This window comes from Paramisgurnus dabryanus, chromosome 5, assembly GCF_030506205.2.
Source record: "Paramisgurnus dabryanus chromosome 5, PD_genome_1.1, whole genome shotgun sequence".
NCBI lineage: Eukaryota > Metazoa > Chordata > Actinopteri > Cypriniformes > Cobitidae > Paramisgurnus > Paramisgurnus dabryanus.
In genome coordinates this window covers 44,187,978-44,209,947 of record NC_133341.1, presented here as the reverse complement: position 1 = coordinate 44,209,947, position 21,970 = coordinate 44,187,978, and the positions used below count along the sequence as shown (strand labels likewise).

The 21,970-nt window shown below is 36.3% G+C and overlaps 2 protein-coding genes across 2 annotated transcripts; both read left to right on the top strand.

Moving 5' to 3' along the window:
- The first annotated feature begins 1,778 nt into the window (after nucleotides 1-1,778).
- Nucleotides 1,779-18,806, top strand: ak5l (adenylate kinase 5, like). The gene is made up of 8 exons (XM_065284295.1): nucleotides 1,779-2,052; nucleotides 9,645-9,831; nucleotides 11,277-11,450; nucleotides 11,863-12,035; nucleotides 12,120-12,233; nucleotides 14,824-15,015; nucleotides 15,102-15,188; nucleotides 15,277-18,806. Exons 1-8 carry the CDS (start codon nucleotides 1,993-1,995, stop codon nucleotides 15,295-15,297), a joined length of 1,008 nt encoding a protein of 335 aa, XP_065140367.1. The 5' UTR covers nucleotides 1,779-1,992; the 3' UTR covers nucleotides 15,298-18,806.
- A 397-nt stretch (nucleotides 18,807-19,203) lies between these two features.
- cmlc1 (cardiac myosin light chain-1) lies at nucleotides 19,204-20,279 on the top strand. The gene has a single exon (XM_065284664.1). It carries the CDS (start codon nucleotides 19,570-19,572, stop codon nucleotides 20,164-20,166), a length of 597 nt encoding a protein of 198 aa, XP_065140736.1. The 5' UTR covers nucleotides 19,204-19,569; the 3' UTR covers nucleotides 20,167-20,279.
- The last annotated feature ends 1,691 nt before the right edge of the window (nucleotides 20,280-21,970 follow it).

The following is a 21,970-nucleotide window of genomic DNA, read 5'->3' as shown; positions in this document are numbered from 1 at the left end:
CGATATTTTTCCTATTTAAAACTTGACTCTTCTGTAGTTACATCGTGTACTAAGACCGACGAAAAATTAAAAGTTGTGATTTTCTAGGCCAATATGGCTAGGAACTATACTCTCATTCCAGCGTAATAATCAAGCACTTTGCTGCCGTACCATGGCTCCAGCAGCAGGCGCAATGATATTAAGCAGCACCAAAAATAGTCCCCTTGGTTACTTTCAATACCTGGGGATTATTTTCGGGCACAACGTAATATCACTGCGCCTGTTGCAGTCATGGTACGGCAGAAAAGTCTGTAATATCCAAACTCTTTGGTCATTTTTGAGTGTGATGCTAATGGTCTAATCAGATTCAATGGATTATGCTAAGCTATGCTAAAAGTGGAACCGCCAGACCCGGAGATCAGCTGAATGGATTCCAAAACGGTAAAAATCAAATGTTTAACTCTAGGGGAGCTGGAAAATAAGCATATTTAAAAAATGTGTCCCTTTAAACCAAAGCAGTCTCATTAAAAATGCTGTTTTGTTTCTCTTGTTAATGTGATGTCACACTGATAAAGCCCCGCCTACGGCTACAGTCCTGCATTACAATAGATTCCACCCTCAGCGAGTTGTATGCTGTCTGCCATATCTCAATAGTGATATGTCATTGTCTCAGACTGGTTTCACAAGAATCTGATTTTTTTTAACTGAAAGCACTCACTGCCTCTTTTGGTAAGGCAGTATGGCGCAGCAGCTCATTTGCATTTAAAGGGGCCATGTCACAAGACTTTTTTAAGAAGTAAAATAAATCTTAAGTGTCCCCAGAGTACACATGTGAAGTTTAAGCTCAAAATACCATATAGATAATTTATTAGAACATGTTAAAATTGACACTTTGTAGGTGTGAGCAAAAATGTGGTGTTTTGGGTGTCCTTTAAAATGCCAGTGATGGTGGTTCGTTGCAATTGAATCTCAATTGTGGTGTGAATTATTTTCTCTCTCTTTTTTCTATGCACTAAATGACTGTGCCATGGTTGGATAGTGCATATGAAGGGGCGGTATTATTATAATAAGATCTCCTTATGACGTCATAAGGAGAGCCAAATTTCAATGACCTAATTTTCCACGCGATTGCAGAGAATGGGTTACCAAAACTAAGTTACAGGGTTAATCTTTTTCACATTTTCTAGGTTGATAGAAGCACCCAATTATAGCACTTAAACATGAAAAAAGTCAGATTTTCATGCCATGGCCCCTTTAAAGGTACAGACATGAAAACAGAGCATTTTGGACATGCAATAACAAATTATCTGTGGGGTATTTTGAGCTGAAACTTAACCTGAGATTTACTGTATATTACATCTTGTAAAATGAGCAAAATAGGTGCCCTTTAAACTAAGAGCAATTCCTATTTTAGAAAAAAAGACATCACAGTGTTTCATAGAATTACATAGCAAAAAATCTGGTTTGACAGACAGACATTTTGAGGAGGAATAAAATAACATAAGCAATACATTGTTCTGGATAGTGACCAGTATAGAGAAAGATAAAAAAGATAAAAATCTGTCCTCTCTATATGGACATACTGTATGTTCTACTTTATATATGTTTAACACAAACGAGTTAATTATTTTGTTTATTATTTCAATTTTCTATTTAAGTAACTGTGCATGTTCATGTGTTTTACATCTGGAAGTGAATAGTTTTTTTTACCATAATATTTATATTCTAAAGTAGTCGTTGGTTTTCAGACATCTGTAGTTACACCCTTTTGCCTGAAGGCACACCCCAGGATCCGAGGATTATGCATGGTACCGAGGGTCACTTTGTGCTCAGTATTCATGAGCTTAACTCGAACTGCTGTTGAATATAGCAACATCACCTGGAGGTCATTGGCGACAAAGCGCAGCAGCGCAGAGACAGGCAGAGCAGCTGTGCAGAGGGTGAAGCGCAACAGATGAGCGCATACACACGGCTGCCGCTCTCCTGCTCTGGATATCAGACACGTTCAACACAATGAACACAAACGACGCAAAGGAGTACCTTTCAAAGCGACAGATCCCTCAGATGTTTGAGGTAAGACTTACTGCTCCTCACGGGAGATTTTATTGCACATATTGATAAAACACAAGAAGAAGCACATCTGCCTCTTTTAAGTCTGAATGCAATACCTGTTGTTAAAAGCTGAGGATATGGTGGACCTTTACTTCTCACCTGGAAGTTTTTTTATACTGTTTTAATTATATCAACACGTGAAGGTTAGAAGAAAGCTCACTCGAGCCTTAAATCCAATGAGATCTGATAACACGAATTAGTTTGCCTTGCACAATTACATGCCAAATTAGATACTCGAATACGTCTCTATGGTGATCCTGAAGTAGGCTGCTGTAATTTAAAAGCAGCAAGTCTTAAGCGTGTCTACAGGAGGGAGGATTCTTATCAGACGGTATCAACAAGTGCTTTTGTGTAATATTGTGTAGTGAAAATGAATACATTTGAATACATACAGCCTCTTCATTTGACTCTGTTACTGTGATGAATACAGGAAGCACCCTACTGTAGATCAGAAAACATCTGTTCAAAAGGCTGAAGGTTGTAAACATGTTTCGGCACATGACGATCACTTGTCACCAAGGCAACAACCTATGCACTTTAAATTTTTTACTTCATATGACTCATCGTAGGAAATCTGGGCAATGGAATGTGAAGTAAAGCTGTTGAACATGCACGCACAGATTCTAACATGAGCTCGAAGGCACAGATAACTCAGGAATGTCAATATTCAGGTTTTACTTCATGATCTCTACACAGATTGCTCTCACAGTTTGTGACTGCGTGCAAAGATACAAACTATATCCGAATGCAAGATTTATGAACATATGTGAAATAAATGCTTGCATTTTTGCACCATCATTACACACTGCAGAAAATGACTTTCTTACTTAGTTTTTTTGTCTTGTTTTTAGTAGAAATATCTAGAAATTATTTAATCAAGATTGATTGTCTTGATGAGCAAATGACCTAAAAAAATAAGTCTAGTTTTTAGACAAAACATATCAAATTTAAGCGCATTTGTGCTTAAAACAAGCAAAATAAATTGCCAATGGAATAAGTCATTTTTCTGCTGAATTCATCTTGTATTAAGTAAATTCAAGAAAAAATTTCTTATTCCATTGGCAGATTTTTTTGCTTGTTTTAAGCACAAATTCACTTAAATTTCATATGTTTTGTCTAAAAACTAGACTTATTTTCTTAGATAATTTGCTCATTATGAAAATACATCTTGATTTAAGATTTTTTAGATATTTCTATTAAAAAACAAGACAAAAATACTAAGTACACTGTAAAAAAAATCCGTAGAAATTACAATGTTATTGCAGCTGGGTTGCCGGTAATTTACCGTAGAATTAAAATTATGTTATTTACTGGCAAGAGTTTGTTCAAAGTTAAATAAAGTTTAAATATTAACAAGTCTTTATCTTTACAGAATAAAACTATAAAATAACAGCCTCATGCAAAGGATTCTGGGAACCAGAAATCATCATTAACCTTTTTCTGTTTTTTGCTTCAGATTTTGTTTCCTAGAATGTTTTGCTTGATGCTGTTTTTTAGTTTTACTCTGTAAAGACAAAGACTTGTAAATGTTAAATGTTCATTGATTTAACTTTGAACAAAATGTTGCCAGTAAATAACATAAATTAAAATCTACGGTAAATTACCGGCAACCCAGCTGCAATTTCTACGGATTTTTTTTACAGTGTAAGAATGTCATTTTTTGCAGTGCATTCCACATACCAGTCTCTTGTTTTTATTATTTGTATAGACGGTTTCATCGGACGCACGTGATACACGTCTGGATCCGAACCTTACAACCGGATTTCGTTTTTTTAATGGTCTGACTAGTTACTAAACTGATCTCTTGAACGAATGCCTCGTCGAAAATAACAAATGTTTTGGTTTCCTAGGTAATCTATGTGTTGTTTTTTTGCTTGTTATATAAATAAACTACGTTTAAAGGACTTTGTTGTTATTTATTCTTAGCGGAGTTTACCGGAAGTTACGTGCGGACCGCGACAGCCGCTTGTTTATGTTACGGCTGAAACGGTCTATAGTAACAACTGTTTTAAATGCTGTTTGCAAAAATGCACTTTATGTAGTCTTGTGTAGTGTATAATCTCTGTACATAGTATAATGTTTTCAGTCTATTTAAAGGGATAGTTTACACCAAAATAAAAATGTTGTCATCATTTACTCACCCTTATGTTGTTCTTATCTTTTTTTATTCTGTCAAACACAAATTAAGATATTTTGATAAATGATGGTAGACACACAGTGGATGTATAGCCATATATTTCCATAGCATGAAAAACAAACAATATGGAAGTCAGTGGGTTTGCCAAATGTGTGCTTGCCATATATTTTTTAAATATCTTCTTTTCAAAAATCTCATAAAGGTTTATAACATTATAAGGGTGAAAAATTATGATTGAATTTTCATTTTGAGGTGAACTATCCCATTTTTAAGTCGATTTAAGATCATTTAAAGGGATAGTTCACATAAAAAAGAAAATTCTGTCATCTTTTACTCACCCTCATGTTGTTCTAATCATGTATGAGTTTCTATATATTTCACAAAATAAGTAAAAAGAAAATGATGGTAAGCACACAGTTGACGGTTCCCATTGGCTTCCACAAACCAAATACTTAGTCAGTGGGTATTGTCACCTGTATTTTTACTCTCAATTATGAAAATATCTTTTTCAAAAATCTCACAAAGGTTTATAACATCATAAGGGAGAAAAACTATGACAGAATTTTTTTATTTTGAGGTGAACTATCTCTTTAAGATCATTTGAAGTCTCTTTAAGATCATTTCAAGGGATAGTTCACCTCCGAAATGAAAATTCATCATTTACTCACCTTCATGTTGTTTTAATCTTGTATAAATTTCTTTATTTTGTTGAAAACAAATGAAGATATTTTGATAAATGATGGTAAGCACACAGTTGACGGTACCCAACAGTAGGAAAAACAAATACTAAGTATTGTCAAATGTGTGCTTACCCTCATTTATGAAAATATCTTCTTTTGAAAAATCTCATAGAGGTTTATAACATCATAAGGGTGAAAAATTATGACTGAATTTTTATTTGGGGTAGAACTATCCCTTTAAGATCATTTGCACTTTTTCTCAGTCGCTTTTGAGCATTTCTTAGAACAGAAATATTTTTTTCAAAACACCTCCACATCATCAAGTCAGTTGTGCACAACATAAAAGCCAATTCTCATTGTTTTCGCCAATATGCAGATCCTTTGGTACAATCATGCAGTTGGTTATGTCTGCTGTTTGCTACATTTTCAGTTGCTTATGTCATTTTCATTAAAATTCATTATAGTGGTTTCTGTTGAATAGTCATACAACTTAAAACATTTAGGAATTAGTTTATCGTACATGGCATGTCATGCAAAATGGTTGACCTTTGTGTGATAATCTGTACTGTAAGCATGGGATTTTTTGTCTTTTGTAAATACAAACTGAATTTATTAATTGCTGTCAAGTGAATCTTGAAAATAAAATTTTTAAATTTCTTATATGTACAGTGAACCTGTCTAACTTTTCTCCATTTTTATTTGTACTGTAAAATATGATTTTTTTCAAAATTACAATGTGTGTAATTTGTTTACAGAAAAAAGGCGAAAATGTGAATTAATCCACACACTGTAAAACCTAACAGTTAACTTAACTTAAACCATTTAAGTAAACCGGTTGCATTAGACCATTTAAGTTTTAAAACACATAAATGTAAGTACTGTGAACTTGAGTCATGTGCATTATGCACTTATATTTAAGTAGTGTGAACTTAAATACAAGTGCATAACTGCATATGACTCAATTTGTTTAAGTTCACAGTACTCAAATGTATGTGTTTTAAAACTAATGCAACTTTTACTTAAATGGTTTGAGTTGAGTTAACTTTTAGGTTTTACAGTGCAGTTTACATCAGAGAAATACTGACACTTATATTTGTGTAATCTTGTTATATCGACAACATGGCTAAGCATTTTGACTGTCTTATTCATGAATAATGACACACAAACTTGCCATTTTGATAGGACTGACATGTTCACTGACATAAAAATTACTTATGAGAGATAGGATTTTGAACGAGTTACAGGCTTTTGCAAGACATCCATGATGTTGTGCAGTTTCCACAAATGGTTTTGAGAAATGCACGCATTATTTTGCAAATTTTAAAAATGATCCAAGAAATGCTCTAAAGTCATTTTTACTCACCCTCATGTCTAATCCAATATGAGTTTCTGTCAACACAAATAAAGATATTTTTTAAAAATTATGGTAAGCACACAGTTGACCACACCTATTGAATAGTATTTGTTTTTTCTACTGTGGAGGTCAAAGTAGGAAAAACAAATATTGTAGAAGTCAGGTACCGCCAACTATGTGCTTACCATCATTTATCATAATAATTATTTTGTGTTCGACAGAAGAATGAAATCTCATACAGGTGTTTAACATCATGAGGGTGAAAAATTTTCATTTTCATTTTTATCCCTTTAAGTATCTTGTTGTCTTTTGTGGCACCTTGATCCTGGAGTGTTGTTTCATTTCGCCATGTACAAGCTATGAGTAAAATGATAAAAAGCATTTTCTGAACTTTAAAGGGATAGTTCGGCCAAAAATGATATTAAACCCATGATTTACTCACTCCCAAGGTGTCCGAGATGCACATGTCCATCATTTTTCAGACAAACACATTTTTTTTTAGATATTTTAGAAAATGTTTTAGATCTTTCAGTTAATTAAATGGGAAGTTATGGGGTCCACGTCCTTCAAGTCCAAAAAATGTGCATCCATCCTTCACAAAATAAAACGGCTCCAGGATGATAAACAAAGGCCTTCTGAGGGTAATCCACACGGTGTTGTTGTTGAAATATCCATATTTAAAACTTTATTAACGAAAATAACTACCTTCCGGTAGCGCCGCCATCTTAGACTCCTCTGTATTCAGGAGAGAGTATTAGCGTAGTGTACGCACTTTTCTTAGTGACGTATGACAAATTCGGAGGGCGGGGACACAGAGCAGCAGCAGAGAAACCTCTGTAAGCTGCGTAAAACTCTCGTCATGAATGCGGACGCGACTAAGATGGCGACATTACCGGAAGCTAGTTATTTTCGTTTATAAAGTTTTAAATATGGATATTTCAACAACAACACCGCGTGGATTACCCTCAGAAGGCGTTTGTTTATCATCGTGGAGCCATTTGGATTTATTTTGTGAGGGATGGATGCAAATTTTTTGGACTTGAAGGACGTGGACCCCATAACTTCACATTTGATTAACTGAAAGATCTAAAACATTTTCTAAAATAACTGAAAATGTGTTTGTCTGAAAAATGATGGACATATGCATCTCGGACGGCTTCGGGGTAAGTAAATCATGGGTTTAATATCATTTTTGGCCGAACTATCCCTTTAAATTCTATAAAAGCTAAAAATCAGTGTTTTGCTTCTGTTTGTACCCTGTGTGAATGTGTCTTTAGCTGTGTAATGCTTATGAGAATTGGCAAGTAAATTCTCAAGCAGTTTTATTTGCATCAAAAGAAGATAGCAGCTGTTTATTTAGGGCTTGGATTTGCCATTCACACAGCGTATAAACCACTGACACATGCAGGAAGAATAGAACAATCATTTACAATTATTATTTTCAATGGAGAGAAATGTATTCATTCAGAGAAAAAATTAATTTCTTTTATCCATCTCCTATCTTCTTGTCATACAGAAATTCTTACTTTTGTTGGGGTAATAAAATGAGTGTTATATTTAATTTTGTTTAGGGACAAATACAAAGATGGTTCTGAATGGTTCTTTAAGGAACCAAAAAATGTTCTTTCAGATCGTTCTTTCGCACCTTTACTTTTAAAAGTGAAGACTACAGAAAGAAAGGCTTCTTATAAGAACCTTTGACTTAAAAAAATCTTTGGGGAACCAAAAACCTTGGTTTGCTCGCAATTGATTTGCAATCCTGGAGCGGAATTCACGCCTTCAGCAATTTCCCCTGCCGCTTTCTGGAAAGAGCAGAATTTCCTCTAAAAGAGGAGAAGCGTGTTGATATAATGTTGCTTCGCATTCCCAGAAGATCTTCAAGGGGCAAAGGGGCTCAGCACGAGCCCCAATGCGAAGCAACATTATTTCAACGCGCTTCTGCTCTTTTAGAGGAAATTTTGCTCTTTCCAGAAAGCGGCAGGGGAAATTGCTGAAGGCGTGAATTCCGCTACTGGATTGCAAATCAATGATGAGCAAACGCTTATTCTTCGGAGCAGTGAGAAGATCACGCTGAAGGACAAAAAGGTACCGTATGGCGTTCAACCCGCACTTAAATAGACCCCGCCCCTTGTGGGGGGCTCAAATGCCATTTGTCATCTGATTCCCACAGTTTAAAAATGCCTTGGTTTGCATGGCCACTGACAAGTCACCAATCATATCAACACAGTTGAATGAGTGGATCAGTAGTTCGAGTCATAGATGTTAGGTATGGATGCTGCATAGACTTGGCACTAAAACGATTGCTTCAGCTCTACTTCTGTACTGCTCACACATGCATGGTGAGTGCTGTAACCTGTTAACATCGGCGCTTAAAGATAATGCAGGGTTCACAGCAGACGCGGTAGAGGCGGCAAGCACAAGTTATTTACATGTTAAGTCAATGCAAAAATGTGATTAGGCATCCTGTGGCGCAGTACACGTGGTAAGCACGGCGCGAATGGCGCAGAAGACGCGTTCCGCGCGAATTGACCGTTGGTGCGGGAAACACACGATTTGAAAAATCTGAACTTCGGCGGATTTCCGCACTACGTTAACCAATCAGGACCTTGCTGTAGTAGTGACATGATTACAGGGAGCGAGCGGAGTGGCGGAGTGTCAGCAGAGTCGCAGAAGCCCCTCCCATGATGTGAATTTCCAAGTGAATGTCTCGAATGACTAGAATTTCACGCGCGGCTATCACGCGCAAATGAAGTGAGTGAACTCAAATGTTCAAGCGTCCAACTACGCGCAAATAGCGTGTTTTGCCGCCTCTACTGCAGCTGGTGGGAATGCACCATAAGAGTTGCAAACTCGCAGTTCATGTATGCATTTTGTGAAACCCAAACTTAGCAGTTATTTGTCTGTAACTGCCGTATGTAGCATCTATTTACATATATATCTAAGGTCCGAGGGGGTGCAAAAGAGTGGAGGTGGGGATTCATTTGCGTATTTATATTTATGGTCCAAGCTGTGTGATTCAGTAAATGCGGGAACTAATTCGCATATTCATAGATCCACGTATACTAAATAAGGCAAGGGTGTAGAATTACATTTAAACAGTTTTAAAAATGATAAATGATTAAATAAATTATAAAGTAAATTTGTATTGCATATCGTACATTTTAAAATGCTTCCACTGACATGTTTGCTGCAATTATATGGCATATGCGCGTCTCACTATGTGCTGGTTACTATTTGATTGCGTAATAAAAAAAAAAAAAACTTATTCGGTATAATTTATTCGGCCTTTTTACTTATAATAATTAAGGTTGCTGAACATTCGGAGCATTCCTACTACATTTTGAGTATGCATTTTATATAACAACTTTGTCTCCTTTTGCAGAGCATGTTAACAGGGCTGATGTACCATAGACCTGAGGACCCTTTGGCGTTTTTGGACACTTGCTTGCAAAAAACACGAGACCTTGGAGGTCCCGAGTGCGTGGCATGGGACACTTTTATCACGCCTGATCGAAAACCACTGCCACCCATCACCCCTGCACAGGGCAAGAAAGCCCCATGCAAACTTGGTAATTTAGTCTATATTAATATACAGGTGCTGGTCATATAATTAGAATATCATCAAAAAGTTAATTTATTTCATTAATTCCATTCAAAAAGTTAAACTTGTATATTATATTCATTCATTACATACAGACCGATATATGTCAAATGTTTATTTCTTTAAATTTTGATGATTATAACTGACAACTTAGGAAAATCCCAAATTCAGTATCTCAGAAAATTAGAATATTGTGAAAATGTTCAATTTTGAAGACACCTGGTGCCACACTTTAATCAGCTAATAAACTCAAAACACCTACAAAATGATCTCTCAGTCTAGTTCTGTAAGCTACACAATCATGAGGAAGACTGCTGACTTTACAGTTGTCCAAAAGACGACCATTGACACCTTGCACAACGAGGGCAAGACACAAAAGGTCATTGCAAAAGAAGCTGGTTGTTCACAGAGCTCTGTGTCCAAGCACATTTATAGAGAGGCGAAGGGAAGGAAAAGATGTGGTAGTAAAAAGTGTACAAGCAATAGGGATAACCGCACCCTGGAGAGGATTGTGAAACAAAACCCATTCGAAAAAGTGGGGGAGATTCACAAAGAGTGGACTGCAGCTGGTGTCAGTGCTTCAAAAACCTTCTTGAAGCACTGAACCACTACGCACAAGGACCATGGTATCCCTGTTCTTAATTGGCCAGTAAACTTGCCTGACCTTAACCCCATAGAAAATCTATGGGGTATTGTGAAGAGGAAGATGTGATATGCCAGACCCAACAATGCAGAAAAGCTAAAGGTCACTATCAGAGCAACCTGGGCTCTCATAACACCTGAGCAGTGCCACAGACTGATATCTGACTCCATGCCGCGCCGCATTGCTGCAGTAATTCAGGCAAAAGGAGCCCCAAATAAGTATTGAGTGCTGCTCATACTTTTCATGTTCATACTTTTCAGTTAGCCAATATTTCTAAAAATCCTTTCTTTGTATTGGTCTTAAGTAATATTCTAATTTTATGAGATACTGAAGTTGGGATGTTCCTTATTTGTCAGTTATAATCATCAACATTAAAAGAAATAATAAAGTGGTATTTGAACCAGTTTTTATTTTACCAAAGCACAGATAATGCTCTTATAAAACCTTTGAAATTCAGAATTTATTACAGTTTATGAATGCGTCTTTGTTATTTGGCCTCTACCTGTACATTACCAAAATAAAAACAGTGACAGATAAAAAGCATTGAGTTAAAGAGGTTTTATTCATGCTATGAATCTGAAGGGCTGCTGTAAAAATGTGTTTAAATGTTGGCCAAATGCCTCAATAAAAAAGTCAAACCGCATATAACTGTGTAGCTTCTCATCCAAGAAACAGTCATGAATTATGATATGATATTATTTAAATTGAAATAAGAGGCGTCTGAGGTCACACTGTCTGAGACAGTGAATGTAATTCTTCTTTATTACCAGACGGCGGCACGGGTCCCGGCCCTGGACCATATCGTCGATATGACAGGCTGCCACCGATTCAAGCTCAATTTTCGATAGAAAGTGACTCAGATATGACAGAGTCCTCTGGGCTGATACAGGAGTATGACGTCTTTGACCCATCCAAATCACGACCGCACATCATATTCATCGTAGGTGAGTGCCATCGCTGTCACTGCAGTCTGATATTGTGAATCTGGTACAGTATAGTTCACCCGAAATGAAAATTCTGTCATCATTGACTCACCCTCATGTTGTTATAAACCTGTATACATTTCCTCCTGTAGGAAGATATTTTGAGAAATGCTTATAACCAAACAGATCAGAAACCCAAGTGACATCTATAGTAGGAAAATAAGGAATATTATGGAAGTCAATGCGGCTTCTGATCAGTTTGTAACAACATGATTGAACATGAACATTTGGGGTGATCTCCTTTCACGACACCTGTTAATTTAAATTTAAAAATATGAAATGAAATTAAGCTGGCCTTAATCTAAATGAATTTGTCATAAGCATTTTCATTCTGCTGCATCTGTGATGTAATTTTCGCTGTAATATTTTTTAGGGGGTCCAGGAAGCGGCAAAGGAACACAGACAGCTAAAATTGCACACCACTATGATTTCCAGCACGTGTCGGTGGGGGAAATTTTAAGAAACCAGTTGCTGCATCACGCCACCAGCGACAGAAAGTGGGAACTGATTGCCCAGATCATTGCCAATGGAGAACTGGCACCTCAGGTTTTCTATCTGTGTTTGCAAATGCAAAGGTGCATTTATCTAAGTCAAACTTAGCCACCATAGTCCTTCTGTTGGTATCTTTAGGAGACGACTATTGAGGAGCTGAAGCATCAGTTTATCAAAAAGCAGGATGCCAAAGGATTCATTGTGGACGGGTTTCCTAGAGAGATATCACAGGCGTTCACCTTCGAGGAGCAGGTAAGGGTTTGAATTTGAAAGATGAAAAAAACATATTTTACTGTTTATCGCTCTTTGACTATATCATTGACAAAACAAAGACTTAAAAAAGGACCTATTTTTTATATTTAAAAATTGATGTAATTTGTGAGTGAGGAACAATGTGTTTCAACATTTCAGTATATTTTTATGATTTATTTCATAATATTTTTGATATCCCCATTCAAAAAAATGTCAGTTGGTACAATCAATCATTTGTCTATTTGGCAGATAAGTTTTAATGGACTCCATGTGTCATGCTGGTTTATTTGATAGTGGCGTTTGAAATTATGATCCTGAAAATAGTTTGAAATTGTAAAAAAAAACTTTAACATAAAACTAACATTTGACATTTAGGAACAATATTTAAAGTATAAAAACAATTATAGATGACATTAGCTTGCATTTATTAACTAAAATTATTAACTTATTATAATTAATAATAATTTATATTACTAATTATATTATTTAGCTCAATGTTGTTTTTGTACAGGCATTTATAGACGGTTTCATCGGACGCACGTGATACACGTCTGGATCCAAACCTTACTTCCGGTTTCGTTTTTTTTAATGGTAGTAGTTGCTGATCTCTTGAACAAATGACTCGTCGAAAATAACAAATGTTTTGGTTTCCTAGGTAATCTATGTGCTGTTGTTTTGCTTGTTATATAAATAAACTACGTTTAAAGGACAAGTTCGGTATTTTACACTTAAAGCCCTGTTTTCAGATTGTTTATGGTGAAATAGAACGGTTTTGACTGAAATTTCGACATATGCCCTGAGAATTTTCGGATGTTTGTGTTTCATCTCACACCTCTACAATGGGTGCACTGGAACAATCCTTTCTAAAATGCATTAAACTTTCGTTTACAAAGACGTGAAACTCACCGAGTGGTCAGGGGTGTTCACTGATATGCTCACACAAAAATCGCTGCAAAAGATGCTTTCCAACAGCTGTTTTAGCATTCGTTGTTAACTTGTGGACCTATTTTTCCAAACGCCTCACACCCGTACATTCTTCCGCTTAGAGCTTGAATAATAGACACTCCAGCCCAGGTGGTGGCGCTAATCCGCCATTGCCAATTGCAAGAATACAGACAAAGTTCCCGGCGCGGAGTAATACCGTACCTCACAGCACATCTAATACATGTCAATGGAGTTGGCAAAAACTATGATAAAACCTGTTGGAATGCGTATTTTGCAGCGATTTTTGTGTGAAAAATTAAACCCATTGTAAAGGTGAAAGGTGAAACACAACCCCCCCAAAATTCTCGGGGCAGCCGCATATGTCCAAATTTCAGTCAAAACCGTTCTATTTCATCATAAACAATCTGAAAACAGGGCTTTAAGTGTAAAATACCGAACTTGTCCTTTAAAGAACTTTGTTGTTATTTATTCTTAGCGGAGTTTACCGGAAGTTACGTGCGGACCGCGACAGCCACGTGTTTATGTTGTTACTGCTGAAACGTTCTATAGCAGCTGCACCCTTTGACTTTCTGGTTGCACCACTGTTTTAAGTTTTTGTCTGTGATATTAAATTCATAAATATACTTTTAAATACAATTAAAATGTGCTTGATAAAAACGCGGTTAGCTATATTGAGAACATCCAAATTCCTGGAGAAATGTTTTTCAATTAACTTTCCAACAACTCCCAATATTTCAGAAATATGTTTTTTATAGGAAAGATTTCGAACATTAAGTAATGCCAAAGTATCATATTTTGAATTTTTAATCATTTTAACACAATTTTTAACAATTGCCCCACCTGCCATTTAACAACTTTGAGAAACCAAAACAAAAACGAGTATTTATTATTCAACAATGTATTCAGTCTAAATAGAATGAAGTTTAAATAGAATAAAGTGACACATGCACGGTAAGAAATTCTGAGCATTTTTGTCAAATCAACACATATTTTTATGTTACTGTAACTTAAAAAATTAAGTTAAACAATTTCAACTTGAATTTATAAGTTTTGTCAACTTTTTTAAGCAGAAAAACCTGCCCACTTGTGGGAAAACCGCTGTCACTCTCAACTTTCAAATACCACTACGACCTGAATTGATGCTCGTGATTATGTTAAGCGCAGGGCAATGATCTGTGGCTCCTGTGCGAAATGGAGCCACCGTTTTAGCCCCGCCCAACAGTGGCAGCCAGTGATTTCTTTTTTCGAGTGTGCTTGATGTGAAGTTTGTCACAACATGTATGTAGCCCGTCACGTAAGTGGTTCCTTATTTCAAAATATGTGTTTGTGTGTGCAGCAGGCACTTATTTTGACAAAACACATGATGCACATGGTTCACATGACGCAACAAACACATATTTTGAAAACGCAAGCAACACACATGACACTCCGAACACATATTTTGAATTTGTGCCCTTCGGATGAGTCACGAGCCGCCACTGCCGCCCAAATAATCCTGAACACAGTTCAGGTACTACACAATTAAGTAATACATAATTCCCAGTCTTTGTAACGTATAATGTATAATGTGTTTAAAAACAAATCTCTGAATTGACCGTACACAGACTTTTATGCAAAAACTTATTTTCAAACTTAACTATTTTAGATTGGCTCTCCAGATTTGGTGATCTTACTCGCCTGCTCCAACCAGAAACTCCGACAGCGCCTAGAGAAAAGAGCTTCTCAACAGGGCCGTCCCGACGACAACACTCACGCTATTGAGAAGAGACTAGACACTTTCAAACACAATATCACACCCATAGCCAAGTACTACCATGAGAAAGGACTTATTGTAAGGGTAAGATGCTGTCCAGCACGTGGTTGCAGTACATAACAGTTGGTTTTACGCTATGGCATGCAATAACATCATTGTGTTGTTGCCAGGTCGATGCTGATCGAGATGAAGATGACATTTTTACAGACATTTGTGCCATTGTGAAAGAAAGACTGTTCCCGAGCAACACTCATGGAGTAAGTTATACCACAAGCAGGCTTTTTAATAAATAAATTAGTAATGAATAAAATTTTACATCATACATAAAATCTTTTTCCCCTGCAGAGCTGTACTGAGGATCTTTAAATGGACTTTAAAGCAAACAGCTTTTGCCAGCCAAACTCTGTTTTTCCTCCTCTGTTTTCCTATAATATTTTATTAATAAGCTCTATGGTAAAGGCAATACACTTTATAAAATTATTTGTTGGTTCAACTTAAAAAGTAAGTTACCTGGTTGCCTAAAAATTACCAAAAAATATTAGTTGACTAAAAAAGTTGTGTCAAATTGTTGTGTCAACTAATATTTGAGTTGAATTAACTAAAAATTTTAAGGCAAACAGGTACTTACCTTTTTGAAAAGGGACATATCATGATAATCTGATTTGTCAGAATAATTGACAGCACAACAGAATTTCAATTTCAACAAACCACCATTATGGTGATCAGTGTTTGCACTTCATTACTTATTTACATTGAAAAGGACACCCAAAAATGACAAATGTTTGCTCACATCTAAGTGGCAATTCAAACATGATATAATAAATGATCTGTGGGGTATTTTGAGCTAAAACTTCACATATAAGATGATTTATTTTGCATCTTAAAAAAGTCTCATAATATTACCCCTTTAAGTTGAACCAATATTTGTTCATATATCCTTTTTGTGTATACTGTATATCATACACTCAAATGTTTTTCCTCCACTTTCTCACAACATTTTCTTTATGGACTGCAGGAAAGTTGAAGAAAATCTTTTTTATAACATTTTTTTGTGTTTTTATTTTTTTTATTTTGGAATAGTTTACCCCAAAATGAAAATTAACCCATATTTACTCACTCTCTGTCCATCCCATATGTATATGACTTTCTTCTTTCAGACAAACACAGTGAGAGTTATTGTATATAAAACCCTGGCTCTTTTCAACTTTACAATGCATTGGATGGTGCCCCATTTTTAAAGCAGCAAAAAGCACATCCATCCATCAAAAAACAAATCCATAAGGTTATTAAATATCTTTTAATGTAAAGTGATGGGATTTGTAACGTTAAATGACCTCAACTCTCTCATGAACATATAGTTTTTTTAAGTTTAAAATATAAATGTTTCTTTACATTTAGACATTTAGTCTTTTGACAAAAAAATATATTTACAATTATATAAATATAATAAAAATGTATAAAATTGAATTAGCTTAAGTTATTTAGGCAACTTTGTTAATTTTTTTATTTAGAGCAACTTCGTTCTCACTACTCATGAAAGTTGTAATTAAATGCAATTTTGACAGTGTATGGACTATGGTTTCTGAAGGATGGATGTGCTTTTTGGAGCTTTAAAAAATACGGCTCTATCCAATGCAATAATAAGGCTGAAAGACGAAAATTTGTATATACAAATTTTTTTTAAATCCACAAGCTGTTTGTAAACCACTAAATGAGATGATTAAGTAACCGAAAAAAAGACCGAATGCAGATTAATGATTCATTTTCTCATAGGCATTTTACGGTTTTTGTTTTACAACATGACAAATTGGACAGAGACAGAGAGAAAAGAAACAAACCCTCAGGCTGTGTTCTCATTAATGGACGTTTAGTCCAGCTGTGCCACATTCTCACAGTGGAACGTCAATGAATACTGACAGTGTGTCTTTGCTGACCGACCTGAAAGTGCCAAAAAAAGTTAATACTAAAACATACTTACACCAAATCAAAACATATAGGAAATTACGGTTATAAAAGACAAATTTTTGGATGCTTTTAAAGGGATAGTTTGCCCCAAAATAAAAGTTCTGTCATCATTTACTCATCCTCATTTTGTACTTAACCTGTATGAGTTTATTTATTCTGTTAAATACAAAAGAAGATATTCACTTTCCAATAAGGTTGTATTTGTTAAAGGGACATTATGCTAATTTTTCAGCTCCCCTATAGTTATACGCACTGACCGAAAATAGTCCCCTGCTATTGAAAGTAACCAAAGGGAAAATTTTTGGGCACTGCATAATATCACTACGCCTGCTGCAGCCGTGTTACAGTACATAAGCAAAGTCCTTGATTATTACGCCAGAATGAGAGTATAGTTGCCTAGAAAATCACAACTTTAAATTTTCTGTTGGTATTCGTACACGATGTCACTACAGAAGAGTCAAGTTTTAAATAGGAAAAATATCAAAACTCTTTGGTTATTTTTTAGCCCGATGCTAATGGTCTAATCAGATTCAATGGATTGTGCTAAGCTATGCTAAAAGTGGTAGCGCCAGATCGGCTGAATGGATTCCAAAACTGTAAGAATCAAATGTTTAACTCTAGGGGAGCTGGAAAATAAGCATATTTTCAAAAAAAGTAGAGTGTCTCTTTAATTTAAGTAAAAGCATTAGCTATAAATCAATATAATTTTTCAGCATTAATTAATCTTTGTCAGATCATTGTGTACTAACTATTGATAACAGGTACAACTTTTGATTTTAATAATTTATGTTAATGATAAAATTAACATGAACTAAGATATAATAACTAATAAATGCTGTAAGTATTGTTCATTGTAAGTTCATGCTAGGTAATGCTTTAACTAATGTTAATAAATAAAATTATTGGTATTACTGTAAGTGTTACCAGTATTTTTTTTAAATAAATTATACAGTTGACGGTTCTCATTGACTTCCATATTATTTGTTTTTCCTACTATATAAGTCAATGGGTAGCATCAACTGTGTGCTTACCATCATTTATCAAAATATCTTCTTTTTTATTTAAAGGGATAGTTCACCCAAAAATGAAAATTCTGTCATCATTTACTCACTCTGATGTTGTTACAAACCCGCATAAATTTATTTGTTCTGAACACAAAGGAAGAAATTTTGAGAAATGTTTGTAACCAAACCATTCATGGACCCCATCCACTTCCATAGTAGGAAAAAATAATACTGATGAAGTAAATGGGGTCCACGAATGCTTTGGTTACAAACATTTCTTGAAATATCTTCCTTTGTGTTCATCAGAACAAAGAAATGTATACAGGTTTGTGACAACATGAGGGTGACTAAATGATGACAGAATTTTCATTTTTGGGTGAACTATCCCTTTAACAGAATAAAGAAACTCATACAGGTTTAGTTCAACATGAGGATGAGTAAATGATGACATAATTAAAATTTTGGGTACGCTATCCTTTTAACCACTAGATGGCAGACTTTCACTTTTCAAAAGTTGTTAAAATCCTCAGGAACTTTTGTAAGTTATGACATCATAGCCAACCCACAAGTATCTGCTTTTAAACCATTTCAACTAATTTGTATACATTTTAGCTTAAGGATGTGGTAAACTTGTGTACTGTACATAGTAAGAAAATATGTATATTTTGCTTGAAAGACATTAAGGTCAGTTCGCCCCTCAAGACTGGAAAATAACATTCACCATAAAACGATTGTGTGTCTTTGTGTTAAGTGTCCCTAAAATACTGCATCAGTGTGAGTGATTGGTATGTGCGCGTCTCAAAATAGATCCATCTTTATCAGCAGCCAGGCAAGATACAAGCGGCTGTTAGTGGCACTAGGAAACTCCATACATGCATAAAATAAAGCTTAATCGTACCTTTTAAAGCAATGGTGTTGTGTACATCTTTGATTTACTGAACACACTGATATCATTAAAATCATTTGGATGCTGAGCTATTTTTGGGGTTAAATTCGACACACACACTGATAACATGTATAGCTTCATGTAAATGTCTCCAAATGCATAATGTAAATAAATAAGACTTTCACAATTTTATACAAACCTTTACAATTTCTCATTTTAGTAAACACCCATCAAAATAAATTAATAAAACACATCTATACATGTCAAGTGTCTTTGCTAAAGATTTCACCCAAAAATAAAAATTATGTCATCATTTACTCACTCTCATGTTGTTATTAACCAATCAGAAGCACCATTCACTTCCATAGTATTCTTTTTTCCTACTATGGAAGTCAATGGTGCTTCTGATTGGTTTGGTTACAAACATTGCTCATCCTTTGTGGTCTTCCAAACAAAGAAATTGATACAGATTTGTAACAACATGAGAGCGAATAAATGGGTGAACTATCCCTCATCACACAAATGCTTATGGAGAATAACTTGTTAAGTGATGTATTAGTTACATTGAATCTCACCGAAAGCTGTGACTTTTCTTATCTACTGGTATTTTAAGCGGTATGAGCAGCTCTGTTCCAGTCCATTTCCCTATATAGCCGCGTCACTATTCCAGTCCTGATAACTTTTATCAAACACCCCAACTTGTCAGTATAAAAGCTCAGCAGCTGCTCCAACAACACACACTTCCCGACATCTCATCCCATCTGCACCGTCACCCGCACCGCTATGGCACCAAAAAAGGTCGAACCTAAGAAACCAGAACCTAAAAAGCCAGAGCCGAAGAAAGAAGAAACCCCGGCCCCTGCTCCGGCTCCGGTCCCAGAGACCCCCAAAGAGCCCGCGCTGGACCTTAAAAGCATCACGCTCGAATTCACCGCCGACCAGATCGAAGAGTTCAGAGACGCCTTCACGCTCTTCGACGAGACGCCGACCGGTGAACTTAAGATACGGTACGCTCAGTGCGGAGATGTGATGAGGGCCCTCGGTCACAACCCCACCAACGCCGACGTCCTGACCATCCTCGGGAAGCCCAAGGCGGAAGAAATGAACACCAAATACCTGGACTTTGAGACTTTTCTACCCATGCTGCAGCACATCTCGAGAGCCAAGGACCAGGGAACCTTCGAAGATTTCGTGGAGGGTCTGAGGGTCTTCGATAAAGAAGGGAACGGGACGGTGATGGGCGCCGAGCTCCGCCACGTCTTGGCAACGCTCGGGGAGAAGATGACAGAGGACGAGGTGGACCGACTGATGACGGGACAAGAAGACGCCAACGGCAGCATTAACTACACATCTTTCATCAAGCACATCCTCTCCGGGTGAGCTTAAGTGTGCAGAAGAAAGGAACTCGAAATAGTAACAGTCAAAACACTGGAAAGAAAATATGTCTTGTTTGTGTGTGTTGGACGGCGCTGAATAAAAGTCATCCAAGTTTTGTTTCGTCTGAGAGTTTTTCTTCTGTTAATCTTGTTGTGGAGATGTCAAACTCACAGATGGCTGGGAAACGCATGCCTAACTATTTCAAGCACTTACAGTATACAGTAACAGCGTAATTATGTCTATTTCTTTCTAGTTGATGACCATTTGATAACATTTCGCATACTTTTATTAGATGCATATGAAATTAATTAAATGCAGAGCATCGTGCACATCCTTACACCGACGCCTCGGGCTGTTCTGAGTCCTGCATTCAATTTCACTGTAATTAAGTTTAGGACATAGTGACTATAACATTGATTTGCTAAGTAGGGTACATGTTGTACTTCAATCTGTATAGATCAGTGTGTTATACTCCAGGGAGGAAGTGTGGTGGGGGGGTTGCATTACTCACGTTATGAGACCAGAAAGATAAAGACCATTTAGATTTTTTATAGCTTGCAACCTTCGAAAAATACCTGAGCCGTTTTGCGTTCGGGTGCGTAATGCATTCTTGTTCTCGTAAGTCCACATCTTTCATCTTTCGAAATGACACATTCTGACATTTTACATGCTGTGTTATCTGCATTTAATGAGGGATTTTAAGTACACTGTTGCCACACTCAGCTTTTAATGCTGAGACACACATACGATTATATCTGTTTATGGTTAGGATGGCAGTTTACCAGCACCCTTTTGGCAGATCCGCACTGGATTTTCCCCATCTATGCACGATCACAGGAATAAAAACAGAGCATCAGGTGAATGCAAAGGAAGGATTTGAATTCATTGTTTATACGAGGCGAGTGGGTTTGTAGTGATAAGTTATGCCCTGGCAGGCCCGGCCGACGCCGCAGCTGTACTTCCCCACTGTTACATCCTAAACAAACCCAGCAAAAACAGCCATCCATCAATCCATCAAGTCAGGTTTCCACCTCCTCGTGTCCATTAAACGTAGTCAGGATTAAGATTTTACATTTATGCCACTTTTATTCAAAGCAACTTACAGAGCATTCAAGGTAGAAAAGTTTTTGTATAAGTGTGTTACCTAAGTGTTCCTGTGGCGCATTGCGTTAGCAGTGGGAAAGGTTGTGGGTTTGATCCCAGTATCACACATATTAATTCATACCACGGGGCTTTTGAATGCTTTATTCTGATTGGTTGAGAAATGTTCTATGGGTGTTGATTATTTTTCTGTAAACCACACACCTAACTTGTCAAATGTCTTAAAAATAGGCACCAGAGCAATGTTTTGGATAAACGTGGTATAGGCGGAATAATTGATTCCGGTCCTTTGAATTATTCGAAAATAATGCACATCCGCGGTGTAACGGTACCTGTACGTGTCGTGCTGCATTACCACCTTGGGTGTGCATTATTTTCTTATAATTCAATGGCCCGTCGTCAATTATTCCTTACATAATGCATACCTTGTAATGGACTGTAAGTCACTTTGGATAAAATCATCTGGCGCATGAACCCACAGCCTTTTAAATAACTAACGCAATGCCTTACCAGTTGATATGGCAGGGGTTTTCAAACTGTTTTGTAAGCCAAACCCCCTTGACATAAATTATTTACCTAAAGAACATCCTGATATTTTAAGTTAATATGTATAGCACATGTGCACTTTTAAAGGGACATTCCACTTTTTTTTGAAAATATGCTCATTTTCCAGCTCCCCCAAAGTTAAGCATTTGATTCTTACCGT